Raw genomic sequence first — 14,179 nt, forward strand, 5'->3', positions numbered from 1 at the left:
AATATTTTACAACACGAAAATAAATCGCTCGACAACATGCTCCCACCTTAAGACTTAAAAGACTCGAGCCACTTCGACTCCACAACGCAATGAATGTATCAAAAAAGGAAGTGGAAGAAGAACGACACACAGCATGATACGGGGGGTGGTTAAATGTCCATCTGATCTGCGTTGACATTCTGCAAACGACTCCGATGTGTAGTTTGAGGAAAGGTTGTACTATATCCACCAAGAGGTCCTCTATACCTCTTAAGTTCTTCCTCAGAACGAAGTCATGCATCCGCGGTCTTTTCTTTTTGTCCCAAAAAACGGACGGAAAAATGGAGGGAGGGGTGGTAGAAAACGTCCCGGACTCATCTCCGTCCCATCAAATAAAAAAGAAGAAAAAAAAATCAATGTTTTAAGTGTTTTTACTTCTTGTCCTTTTTCCTTGGGGGAGGGGGTTGGTCGTGGTGGGGAGCCTGTAACATGCGGGGGGGGGGGGGGGGGGGGGGGGGGGGGGGGTGTCCAGGGAGCATGCTGCTGCTGGAGGTCGCAGGTCGCAGGGTGTTGCGGGGGGCTACCGGGCCGCCTCACGTCTCCACCGGGCTGGGTACCATACTGTTGGGGGTGTCCGGTAACTGGGAGGAGAGAGAAGTCACGTCGCTGCCCGAGGAGTTCCCCAGCGAACCCGACTCTGAGAAAGACACCTGGAGCAGAAAGGTGTGAGAGGTTAAATCAACAGCCTTGGTGCGAGTGACTTCATGGCAACAGGCAGGCCTGTGTTGTTTTATTTGCACGAGTTTATTTTGGCTGCAATAACAGGGTTTTACAGCAGTTAGTGTGCATGTAGCTATCATCTCAATTGCCTGTGCACAAAAGACGCGCATCTGCTATTCGACGACTTTGTAAACGCAGGGTGAACAAGTGGTAAGAGGTGGTAGAGGGATTAGAGAGAGAGAGTGAGAGGGTGAGAAAGGAGAGAGAGTGAGGGGGAGAGATAGGAGAGGGAGTGGGAGAGGGATAGAGGAGAGAAAGAGAGAGGGGGAGAGGAATGAGAGACGGCGCGAGCGAGAGAGTGAGAGAGAACATTTGAAAAAAAGGGTGAACTGGACTAGAAGAAACATTGAAGGAGAGAGCGCGAGGGATACTGAAGGAGAGACGAAAGAGATAGACACTAGATAGTGAAACACTCACCAGTTGTTGAAAGGCCGGTTGGTCCAGGTCGCTTTGAAGCGCGAACTCGCTCAGGGCCTTCCAGGGCGGCTGGAAGGTCTGCACCTCCACCGGGTTGCACTGCAGGCTGCCCTCGTGCCGGATGGGGCTGCCCGCCACCAGCGGCGTCCCCGTCAGCCCTTGCAAGTTCTGCGTGGGGAAAAAATATATATACATAAGAAAATAAAGCAAACGCATCTTATTTTGACCAGTTGTCCATGAAGAGATATATTAAAACATTTATTTGTTTAACCAAATACACGTTGCAATTTGTCGACTCATCTTTATACAAATATTTGTAAATGACTTATTAACAGCATGACATTGATGTTATGCATTCATTACAACACACACACACACACACACACACACACACACACACACACACACACACACACACACACACACACACACACACACACACACACACACACACACACAGTGTAACACAGTGAAACGTGAATAGATGTGCCAACCCAATAAAATACTATTGATGTAGAAGAAGGTTTCAACCCTGCAGGGTTGTTTTTTTTTGTTCCACTTACGAAGATGCTTACAGTCTTATCGGAGTGGTGCTGCTGTTGGAGCTGCTTCATGAGGATGGACCTCTTCTTGTCTTTGCACCGCTTGTTCTGGAACCAAACCCGGATCACCCGCGGGCTCAGGCCCGTCATCTCTACCAGCTGCTCCTTCATGAGCGCGTCGGGCCGCGGGTTGGCGTTGTAGCACGTCCGCAGCGTGTGCAGCTGCTTCTCGTTCAGCACCGTTCGGACTCGCGTCGTCTTCTCCGACTGCTTATGCACGTGGTTCCTGTGCGGGGCCTGCCGCACCGTCACTGGTTCTGTGTAGCGGTGGAGAAAATATGTTCAAAAACAAAATATATAAAAGTATATAAATATATAAAAATATATAAATATATAAAATTTGATAAGGACATTTAAAGGGGTTTTATAGAACAGAGTGACCGTTGCAAAACAAATTATTAAAGTAATGTATTGTGCATTTTATAGGCTTTTCAGATTTTCAATGTTTAGGCTATTATAAAGGGTTATCTTATTCTTGAATAGATTTTTTAATTCTTGAATAGGGTAAGAAGAAAGACCTAATGGCCTCCCTTCTGACCCTATATTTTACGTAATGTTAAGTAAAGCACGTTGGCCTAATAATGATCTAAAACAAGTTATTAAAAATCATAAAACAAATCCTACATTTTCATGGTAATACCTTGGAACTTGAAATGCTAAACCATTGCTTGAAGAAAATATTTGAATTAATATTTAAATAAATTCAATTTAAGAAATATCTTACATCAAAAATAAATAAAATGTCACTCAAGTTCTGTCTGACAATGTTGTGAAGGAAATGGTTCGAGGTCTACTACCTCTCTCTACAAACAGTCCAACTGGCCCTCTGGCCACATGCACTATCCTCACGGAGGCCTGTGTTCATTTATTCCAATGCTCTATCATAACTGTTATTTAAATAGTCATGTTTAGGCTCTGGTATTATTATTCGGTGAGCTGGTCCAATGAGATGTCACCGCCTTTAGAACCAATACGAGCCTGGATTATTCGGATCGTGGCAACGAACTAATGGTATTAATGAGATCAATTATGAAATTAACAAGTGTATCTTAGAGTGGAGCGGGAAACTCATTATCTCATCAATCACAACCCTTACCACACACACACACACACGCACGCACACACACACACACACACACACACACACACACACACACACACGCGCACGCACACACACGCACGCATGCACGCACATACACACACACACACACACATATTGGCACACATAAACCACACGCAAACACGCATGGTCACACACTTTATTAGTGCATTTCGTTAAATTACATTCCGTTAAAAAATTGAACTAAATTAAAAAGTAGCCTACACCTAATAATGTAACCATCTAGATGTTTTAAAACATTTATAAGATAAAACGCATTGATAATACAATTTACTTTCCTAGGATTTATTCTTTATTTCGTATTGCGTCCATTTGTATTAGCCTATTATTTTGTTGATATTCTTAGAATTATTAGGCTTATTAGGATTATTAACATTATATTATTATCAAAAACTTTATTATTAACTTTCGAAGTAGAGGCCCTAGGCCTAATTGTTATTTTCTACACAAATTATACTTGAGTAGCATTTGTATTATTAGTAAGAATCATCGGCATAATTATTATCCTCTGACCTGCTAGGTGCAGCGGCCTGCTGGAGTGGATGTGTCCCGGGCTGACGGGGCTGCCGGCGGAGCTCCGCTCCACCAGCAGGCTGTGATCAGCCCGACACAGCAGCTCCTCGTCCCGCAGGGAGAACTCGTCCCCCGGCAGGAGCTGTCTGCTGCACACCGAGCAGCGGAAACACTCGATGTGATACACGTTGTCCCTGGCCCGCATGACCAGGTCGCTGCTGCTGAAGCCCAGGTTGCATTTGGAGCATTTGATGCCGAACAGCCTGCGTAAAAGGACGGGAGAGACAAAACATAACTTGTGTTACTCAGAAGAATAGTGGGGACCATGGATATTTATTATTGCATTTATTTTAAAAGTTTGACAATGTGTGTATGTATGTTGCTGTAAGGTTGCGTTTGTGTGCAGTTCAATACATTGCTAAAATGCAGATGCATGTGCATTTTACACATTGTTTTCGTTCAATCTTGGATCAATCACAAATTAAATAGTTGTTTACTATTTACTTTCATGGCACACAGTTATATTATGCAATTAGAGATGTAGTATATTTGTCGTGTTTTGACTCCTAATAATGTAGTCTGTACAACATGTGTTTTTTAAGAGGTAAACAATACTTCCTAAAGCCTACCTTACATAGTCTCTTTTGCAATAGGTTTTGCCGTCGCGGACGAAGCAAGTGCAGGACTCGTCCAGGTACTGGCTGCACTCTGCACACTTCAGGCAGGCTGCATGCCACTCCAGGTCGGGGGAGACTCTCAGTATGTACTGGTCATGGATCTGACTTCCACATCCTACACACATTGCGAATCCAGGCTTCTCTGCAAAAAGAAAAGCGACGGTTTTGAACCACGGAGTCGTGTAAAAAAAAATAAGCCACGATTGGGTACCTTAAACCACGCCAGCGTTTTAACTTTAACGCAGTTAAATTCTGAGAAACACTAACTTCAGAACCTTGCACATTTTGTCTTGGCTGTGCTCTCTTGAAGAGGGTATAGCTCTTAGTTGTATGCAACGGATGGACCTTTGAGCATTCCTTTAAATCGAAATAATTGGTTTCCATTTATCCAGCATCTACTCGTGGTCGAAAAAAAATACATAAATATAAGTGAATCTTAATGACGAACACATCCGCCTTAAAGAAACATGCCAATACATACAATAAAGAAAGGCACTAGCCTATAATAAAAACAAAAAATGTGCCACAATACAATTTTCTTTTGACGTAAGCTACTAACAAAATGAAACGATCGGCAGACGGGGACTTACTTTTGGAATGATCCCCCATATCACCCAAGAAAGAAGAGTTGAAGATAATATCCACCATACAGAACGGATGAAGGGAGATCGGTAGGTGCAGAAAAGAGGTGAGAAGCCGACTGGCCCGTGCCTGGTTGCCTGATAATAACTTGTGTCTGTCCGGACCCGGGGGGTGCGGGGGAGGGGCGGAGGGGGCGAGCAGGCTGTCCCGTAGTCACACCGCTCTCTGACGTCATGCGTCATCATGCGTAAAACCGGACTGTGCTTTTCTCAAAGGCAAGAATGAACGCATTTTTTTTGCTAAATTTGTATGTGTATATAATGATTCAAGAATGTAATTACTTTTTAAGGTGTATCGTTTTAAATTCCCTTTTTAATTTTTTCTTCAACATAACGTTTTTCTACGAGAAATAGTGCGAAACATATATTTATCTGCACGTTGTGAAAAAGTATGGCTATTGATTCAATATGTTTTAAGTACAAGCATTGTTTAATAAGTCATGCTGAAGGGATTTTGACACTTGATGCCTCGCCCAGCGCTTTTTGGTTATGTATTCGAGAACAAGGCCATCTGCTGGAAACACAAGAAAACTACATCATTGAAGACGCTATGATATTTCGCAGATTTTCCGAGTTCCATAAAGTTCTCTTTACGTTTTAAAGGACATACATCTTCGAAGACGAAACTCCAGAAAATGTTGCAGCCTACGATTTAAGCGTATATTTAACTTCATTCATTATTGTCTTTATTTAATATCATATGTGTTATTAACATGTTTAGTTTAAGATTATTTATAGAAAGGTGGTCTTGTAATTTCAGATAGGCCTACGTCCCTCAACATTTTAAGTCAGGCCTCTATGCAATACATGTGACTATAAGACCTCAAATTGGATTTTCCAAAAAACACAACATCAAAGCTAAACAGTTCAAAACAGGAAAGACCAAAGACTAACGGGACAAATAAATAAAATCTCATGAACAATTCTTACGTAATATATTATAGCTATTTTAGCTTTCCTCTCTCTCTCTCTCACTCTCTCACGAAGCTGACATTATGTTAATTTAAAGGTGCACTCCCACAGTTCTGCAAACTAAATCCATGTGTATAGACCTGAAACACACAGGTAAATATTATACGTTGTTATGCTACCAGTCCATGGGTCCAGGCTGGTGGCCAGCCATACTTTCAAAGGTCCCATGTAAGCTGTAATTAACACCGCAGCGCAGGTAAACGTTTCCAGTTTCAAAGCTTATTACTGTATGTATTATTGAAAAGCAATGGAGACACAGGAAGGGATGGTTTTGAAGAAAACAACTATTTTCTCTTTCTCTCACTTTCTCTCTCTTCCCCTGTCTCTCTCTGGCTGTGTGTGTGTGTGTGTGTGTGTGTGTGTGTGTGTGTGTGTGTGTGTGTGTGTGTGTGTGTGTGTGTCTGTCTGTCTGTCTGTCTGTCTGTCTGTCTGTCTGTCTGTCTGTCTGTCTGTCTGTCTGTCTGTCTGTCTGTCTGTCTGTCTGTCTGTCTGTCTGTCTGTCTGTCTGTCTGTCTGTCTGTCTGTCTGTCTGTCTGTCTGTCTGTCTGTCTGTCTGTCTGTCTGTCTGTCTGTCTGTCTGTCTGTCTGTCTGTCTGTCTGTCTGTCTGTCTGTCTGTCTGTCTGTCTACCTTTCCTGCCTCTCTCACTCTCTTTATCTCTCTTTCTCTCATTCTTTCAAATTGTTCTTGATCTTTGATTCCATCTCACAGTCTGAGTAATCGATATAGAAAAAAATTATTGAGTCACTTTAATGAAGGCAATACATTTGATTATTGATTAGCCTGCTGAAATTGCACTTGTTGTCACCACCCGAGACATTTTGTCTATGCATCTAGTTAAATTCTCTTAGCAGAATATGAGTATGTTCTATATACTATATGTTATAAATATGTTCAAAGCGGATTCTAATAGGAATATGAAACTCAAATGTCTGATTCCCATGAAATATCTTTGAGTGACATTTTCAGGTGAATTCAAAGGGTATTTAGGGGGTGAATCAGCTTAGCCAACTACTTCAATCAAGAGCAATATAACTGCTTCCTTTAAAAAAATATTCTCAAAGAGTCCGAAAGACCTCGGTCAGCGTATCGATAATTTGATCAAAATAGTTTTTTACAGTGTTGTGTTTAACACATTGCTCAGTGAGGAGGATTACTCCTTAATGCAACTAAAGGCTTTTTCCCTCTGCCATCTGAGAAGGACGAGGTCTTCCACAACTGCACTCGCCTCAATTATGGCTTGGGTGATCAGTCATTCCGGAATAGAACTGTCAACCCTCTCATCTAATGGCGTTCCAATTGAGTTAGGGTGCATTAAACAATATCTCATGTATATAACTCAAGTTCAACTGACCACGAATTCAGGCCTTTACTGCAGAGATAAACGTCCCAGGATTCAGAAAGCAAAAGTTCATAAAATAGTTCAGTCTGGGCCGAAGGATGACGAGCATCCAAGGCATTAACATGTAAAACATGTTTGGTGTCGTGCTCTGCAGGCTCAAATGATTCCTGAGAGATAGACTTAAACGCCCTCCACATTTCCCGAGTTCCCCCTGAAATGGGCCTAATCTTAATGTAAATGGTAAATACTTAAGTCTCTCCCGGACCTGTATGGTTTCCTCAGAGAGCTCATTACCTCCATTAATGCCCCTTTTATACTCTCCCTTTCTGATTCCACACACAGGATTCTTTGTGCACTCCGTCCATGTTAACCTAATACTGCCCTTCTCTCTGCCGAATCCCCTTCCCAGACCCACGCCCTAGGCTGGAGGAGGAGGCTACTGTTTCACACACTGTCGGGTCAAACCCCAAGACACCTTTGTCAGGACAATTTATGCCGCCTATGGTTTTTTTGTTTTGACTAAATTGGCAAGTGGAGTAAACAATTTTTTTTTGGGACAGATGAAACCGGATCACAGATAGGATGTGCATGTAGTATTTGGTTTGAGGTTTTCCCACCAATCAGATTCTAGTTTTTCTGTAACGGTTCATCGGCATGACATGTTGGAGCTGGATGGAGTCAGTCTTAGTAGTACATGGGGCATGATTATGTTCTTCCAGATTTAACCTTTCATGCTTGTGTCTGTCTGTCTGTCTGTCTGTCTGTCTGTCTGTCTGTCTGTCTGTCTGTCTGTCTGTCTGTCTGTCTGTCTGTCTGTCTGTCTGTCTGTCTGTCTGTCTGTCTGTCTGTCTGTCTCTCTGTCTGTCTGTCTGCCTGTCTGTCTGTCTGTCTGTCTGTCTACCTGCCTGCTAGTCCGCCTGTGTCAAAAGTACACTTATTCTACTTTTCATACACTTATTTAGTCAGTCCACCTGCATGCTTGCCTGTCTTTCTGCTCTTCTGTCTGCTTGTCTGTGTCTTTTTGTATGCCTGTTTCTTTCTGAGTTGCACTTTAATTCTAATGTCTGTCTATATCTTCTGTATGTCTGTCTGTCTTCCTGACTGTCTTTGGCCCGGCTGTTGTTTCTTTCTTCATGTATTGGGAGAATTGGGGTACAAAGAAGAGTCTCTGAGTGTGGTTAACCGCCACAGCATGCTTTAATTATGAACCCTGAATCTTTAATGAACGCCTCTGCCAAACTCTGGTTCATGTCCACACTGTTGCTTATTCATGAAGCCGCCATGCGCCTCTCCATACCCACAATTCATAGATCCTAGAAATATTATATTCCATATAGGCTAAAATACCCCATATGCACAAAGGGTCAAAGGCTAAATCAAGATGTCATTCATCTATATATTCAATAGCTGCATGGGAGAGAGCAGTGTATGCAGGGTTTTCACTTGGAACCTCAGAGGACTGTTATTTCAGCGCTAGCATCCCACGAGACTATCCAACCGCTTCCCATTAAAGCCCTTCTATAGATATTATTTTATTTGGCTATATATGTACAAATGATATCAGCCAAACAGGAGCAACATGTTTCTCTTTGGAGAAACATGTTTTTCTTTTTACAATAAGGGTACATTTAATAACCATTAATTTACACTAGGTTATGAAAACCAGTAGTAAACATGAACACAATTAATAAATGATCTAGTCATTTAGATCACACACACTAAAAAAGTGTGTGTGATCTAAATGACTAGACCATGGATTAACTGCTCAATAACTTTATTTAATTAATAGCTAATGATGGTAAATTAATGTACCCATATTGTGTTATCCTGATATGTATTAAAGTATCATTTTTGAATCCAATCATTATTTGATTGACCCCTCATTAACCATAAACACCTCTCTCTATTAATTTATATCAATTGATTTGGTTGTAAAACTACAAATGGAATCAGCTTCAACTTTTGTCTGGGCCAGGACATAAATGTTTCTGTTTGGAAACTCAGACTGCTTCGTTGGATTTGGACTTACTGGTCTCACTTAAATGTTTCAGAGGTCCATGGCACCCGGCCCGCATTGTCAGACCCACAGAGTGATTTACTAGGGCTTCTATTTCTTAGAAGTCCTGAAGATTGATTTTGGTTGAAGCCGGGCCAGTCGGTCTATGTCTGTTGGAATGTCTTTGTTTTTTGGGAGCTAGAATTAAACTATCCCATCCATGGGGATATTTTGTCATCAGTCTGTTGGAAGCATGCGGTGCAGCAGAGGGAGTGCGCTGTGTGCTTGTACTAGTGTTGCACTAGAGGAACGGTGTAATACACAGTGAAGCAAGGGAAGGACTCACATTCACAATGTGTGTTTGATGAGGTAGAGGAAGACCATGTGCTTCAATTGAAAACATATATTCTGCAAAACATCTGTTAAAGTATAGCTTTATCATGAAAGTAATAAATGTTTAAAACTGGAAGATTTAAAAAATAGTAATTTGTCATGTGACAATTAAGCGCCATACAAATTGAGAGCATTGTAACATGTAAGCACTTTAACTATAATTAAGACATTAACAGCTCCTACAAATAAACGTGTGTTGGCCATTGAAGAGGAGAAACAGGTGTTGATCTCAACAGAAGAGAAAAGCCGAGCTCCATCGTGGGTCAGCTCCCATGTCTCAGAAGCATAAGGTCCTGGCCTTGCCTGACAGGGACCATAATCAGTTCTGTTATTCCCTAGTGAAGTTTGGTAAAAAATGGTGTAATGCAATTTCTTGAAGTACCTTGAAGAGATAACTGGGAAAAGGGAAAGGGTCAGTTGTATGTATTGAAGTGGGTAGTGTGTTAGACTCTCATAAATGTCTGTTTTCAAAGTTAGTTAGTCTTAACATAAAGGCAGTACATGCTATCTAGAACACAGATATATGTCACTACCATTCAAAACAAAACATCTTACGTTTTGTCCCCACCTCAATCAGAATATTCAACTCATCATCATAGTTATTTTTGTGATTTTAGCCATTTCAATTATTGTCTACCAGTGGACCAACATTTCAGACCAAACTTGGACACTTAACACTGCCTTGAACATGCTGTTTGTTGTCTTGTACGTATATTTTCTCACTACAGCCATAAATTCCCTACAACCTTTTACCATGCAGAAGAAGTTTCTGACATAAATACTGTTATTTGAATTAAATTCAACGTAAGATAAGTATAGCACAAGGCTGTCTTAGTTAGTTGGCGGTTAGTGTGGCCGACTCCCAATGTCTTCTGTCTGACTGGGAAACACTTATTAAAGTATTATATTATCATAAAGTGTACTTAAAGATACATTTAAAATGTAAGTCTACTTAAGGATTATTTTTACATTGAAGACACTGCAAAGCCCTCACTCACATGTGTGAAGGCCCTGAATAGGAGAAAGAGGTGATGACTAGAAAAGACAAGCCGATGGCTTATTGGTCAGCTCTCATTCCTCGTAGGCAGAAGGTTCTTGGTTTAAGTCTGACAGTGACAGCCTGTATTAGTAGTCCAAAAGTAATTTGGAACACATACTTAATTGTTATCTTGAAATATTATAGGTATTTCGGAGGGGTTGCAAAGGAAGAGGCAATCATCCATAGCGGCAATTGTCGCAGCTGTTGCGTTCGACACTCAACAGAAAGGTTCTAAGTTTGATACCCAAAGTCGTTTTATTAGTCAGAACTGGTATCCATAAAAGTAATCTTTTGCTAAAATAAGTATATGCTATCTATAAAAAATATTTTACGTAAATATCACATCAAATAATGTCCATCTTGCTCGGCCAATCACTATGCCCTGTTTTCAAATTACTCCATATTTTTCCAATCAATCAACGTCAAGTTTTTCCATCTTTCATATCAAACAACAGACCAGATAGCCCAGTAAATAGTGTGCTATTTTCCCAGCAGGGAGATACTAGGTTTGATTCCCAATTGCTTCACAAGTATAATTGGGCCTCAACATTATTACCTCTATTAGACATATTTTCAACTAAATGTATTAGACGTCTAAATATTCTACAAGATATTGAAAATGTTCTAAATCATTTTAAACTAATAATACAGGTGGTTGGGTCTCCAGAACCTTCTGCCTATGAGGCATGAGAGCTGACCAAATATTGAAAAAAGTCTAATAAAGTTTGATGTCTATTTGACGTTCTTCCAAAAAAAACTAAACCCCCATTACTCATCCTAAAACGTAAATCATCCGCTTGTGTACTTTAATCCGAACCAGAAGGGTTTCCTCTTGCATTCGTACCACTGGGAATGGGACTTCATGAGACCTCCAGTACTTCAGTGGCGAGTGCATAACAATAGAAATGCATAGTTCAATAAGTACAGTTGTCAGGGACGTGGGAAGTCAGTCCGAGGGGGGGGTGCTGAGAGAGAGTCTATATAATGACGTCATAATAAATGCTGCGCAACATCCATTTTACAGAGACGAGATGACGGGTGACGTCACATTCAGGGCTCCGCTCTGATAAACACTCTACTGGTGTGTAAAAAGAGTTCTGCCAACTAGCCACTGTTATTCACAAACGTTAGCTAGTAAACAATGTGGAAATTATGCCTAACCCACTGGAGACCGCGGCTCAATTTCTGTGGAAAACACAATATCTTTCATTTTAAACGTAATGCTATCATGTATATTGTCATATATAACCACAGACATTTTAAAATTACAAATCTCAGTGGGAAGTGGAGAGAGATGTGAGCTAACCTCCTAGAGACCGGGGTTCAAGTCCGGTTGATGTCCTCTGATGGAAGACTCTTATCTCTATTTCATGCGAATTATAAAGTCAAGTATAACCTTTGTGATGGCTTTTGCAGGTGTCTTGATGGTGCATTGTTAAGTTCGGAGGTTAACACTCTAAACAGTTCAGGTTCGGATCCCCGGAAAAAGCTCTGTTGTTTTTTATTGGTCAACATGAAAAAAACATGAGGGGTAACGCTGTCGTTTTTTATCGGCCGTCATGAAATAAACATAAGGGGTAACAATGTCGATATTTATCAAATAAAACATAGGGGGTAACACTGTCGTTTTTTATTTGTCTTCATGAAAAAAAACATATGGGTTGAAAAAAAATATAACTGTTGTTTTTTATTGGTCGCCATGAAAAAAACATAAGGGGTAACGCTGTTATTTTTTATTGGTCGTCATGAAAAAAAATATAAGGGGTAACACTGTCGTTTTTATCAGATGAAACATAAGGGTTAATACTGTCATTATTTATCGGTCTTCATGAAAAAAACATAAGGGGTTGTTGTTTTTTATCGGTCGTCATGAAATAAATATAAGGGGTAACACTGTCGATATTTATCAAATAAAACATAGGGGGTGACACTGTTGTTTTTCTTTGGTCGTCATGAAAAAAAACACAAGGGGTAACACTGTCGTTTTTATCAAATGAAACATGAGGGGTAAAACTGTCGTTTCTATCAAATGAAACATAAGGGGTGACACTGTCGTTTTTTATTGGTCGTCATGAAAAAACATAAGGGGTAACACTGTTGTTTTTTATTGGTCGTCATGAAAAAAAACATAAGGGTTGACATTGTCGTTTTTTTCAAATGAAACATGAGGGGTAAAACTGTCGTTTCTATCAAATGAAACATAAGGGGTGACACTGTCGTTTTTTATTGGTCGTCATGAAAAAACATAAGGGGTAACACTGTTGTTTTTTATTGGTCGTCATGAAAAAAAACATAAGGGTTGACATTGTCGTTTTTTATTGGTCGTCATGAAAAAAAACATAAGGGGTAACACTGTCGATATTTATCAATTAAAACATAGGGGGTAACACTGTCATTTTTATCAAATGAAACATGAGGGGTGACACTGTCATTTTTCTTTGGTCGTCATGAAAAAACCCATAAGGGGTAACACTGTTGTTTTTCTTTGGTCGTCATGAAAAAAAACATAAGGGGTGACACTGTCGTTTTTTATTGGTCGTCATGAAAAAAACATAAGGGGTAATAATGCTGTTTTTTATTGGTCGTCATGAAAAAAAACATAAGGGGTAACACTGTTGTTTTTTATTGGTCGTCATGAAAAAAAACATAAGGGGTGACACTGTCGTTTTTGATTGGTCGTCATGAAAAAAAACATAAGGGGTAACACCGTCGATATTTATCAATTAAAACATCGGGGGTAACACTGTCATTTTTATCCAATGAAAAATAAGGGGTGACACTTTCGTTTTTTATCGGTAGTCATGAAAAAAAACATAAGGAGTAACACTGTCGTTTTTTATTGGTCGTCATGAAAAAAAACATAAGGGGTAACACTGTCGTTTTTATCAAATGAAACATAAGGGGTAACACTGTCATTATTTATCGGTCTTCATGAAAAAAACATAAGGGGTCACACAGTCGTTTTTTATCGGTCGTCATGAAAAAAAACATGAGGGGTAACTCTGTCGTTTTTTATCGGCCGTCATGAAATGAATATAAGGGGTAACATTGTTGATATTTATCAAACAAAACATAGGGGGTGACACTGTTGTTTTTCTTTGGTCGTCATGAAAAAAAACACAAGGGGTAACACTGTCGTTTTTATCAAATGAAACATGAGGGGCAACACTGTCGTTTTTTTCAAATGAAACATAAGGGGTAACACTGTCGTTTATTATCGGTCGTCATGAAAAAAACATAAGGGGTAACACTGTCGATATTTATCCATTAAAACATATGGGGTAACACTGTCGTTTTTATCAAATGAAACATAAGGGGTAACACTGTCATTATTTATCGGTCTTCATGAAAAAAACATAAGGGGTAACACTGTTTTTTTTTATCGGTCGTCATGAAAAAAAACATGAGGGGTAACTCCGTCGTTTTTTATCGGCCGTCATGAAATAAATATAAGGGGCAACACTGTCGATATTATCAAATAACACACTGTTGTTTTTCTTTGGTTGTCATGAAAAAAAACACAAGGGGTAACACTGTCGTTTTTATCAAATGAAACATGAGGGGTAACACTGTCGTTTTTATCAAATGAAACATAAGGGGTGACACTGTCATTTTTTCTTTGGTCATCATGAAAAAAAACATAAGGGGTAACACTGTTTTTTTTTTTATTGGTCGTCATGAAAAAAAACATAAGGGGTAACACTGTTGT

At 40.0% G+C, this 14,179-nt stretch overlaps 1 protein-coding gene across 2 annotated transcripts; it reads right to left on the reverse strand.

Moving 5' to 3' along the window:
- Nucleotides 1-501: 501 nt before the first annotated feature.
- LOC115559314 (insulin gene enhancer protein ISL-3) lies at nucleotides 502-4,837 on the reverse strand. Of its 2 annotated transcripts, none has more exons than XM_030378133.1 (6): nucleotides 4,679-4,837; nucleotides 4,041-4,230; nucleotides 3,412-3,674; nucleotides 1,752-2,035; nucleotides 1,177-1,344; nucleotides 502-689 (listed from the first exon to the last, which is right to left on the reverse strand). In XM_030378133.1, the coding sequence occupies exons 1-6, from the start codon at nucleotides 4,734-4,736 to the stop codon at nucleotides 573-575; spliced, it is 1,080 nt and encodes a 359-aa protein (XP_030233993.1). In that variant the 5' UTR covers nucleotides 4,737-4,837; the 3' UTR covers nucleotides 502-572. The 2 variants fall into 2 exon arrangements, with proteins under 2 accessions (XP_030233993.1, XP_030233992.1); XM_030378132.1 differs by having other exon boundaries at nucleotides 1,740-2,035.
- Nucleotides 4,838-14,179: the final 9,342 nt, after the last annotated feature.

This window comes from Gadus morhua, chromosome 14 (genome assembly GCF_902167405.1).
Source record: "Gadus morhua chromosome 14, gadMor3.0, whole genome shotgun sequence".
Classification (NCBI taxonomy): Eukaryota; Metazoa; Chordata; class Actinopteri; order Gadiformes; family Gadidae; genus Gadus; species Gadus morhua.

Excerpts from the sequence above, each read along its gene's own strand:
- LOC115559314 (XM_030378132.1), bottom strand. The coding sequence starts at position 4,736 with ATGGTGGATATTATCTTCAACTCTTCTTTCTTGGGTGATATGGGGGAT. Across the intron at positions 2,036-3,411 it reads CAGGCCGCTGCACCTAGCAG|AACCAGTGACGGTGCGGCAG; the intron begins GTCAGAGGATAA and ends ACCGCTACACAG. Across the intron at positions 690-1,176 it reads AACCGGCCTTTCAACAACTG|GTGTCTTTCTCAGAGTCGGG; the intron begins GTGAGTGTTTCA and ends TTTCTGCTCCAG.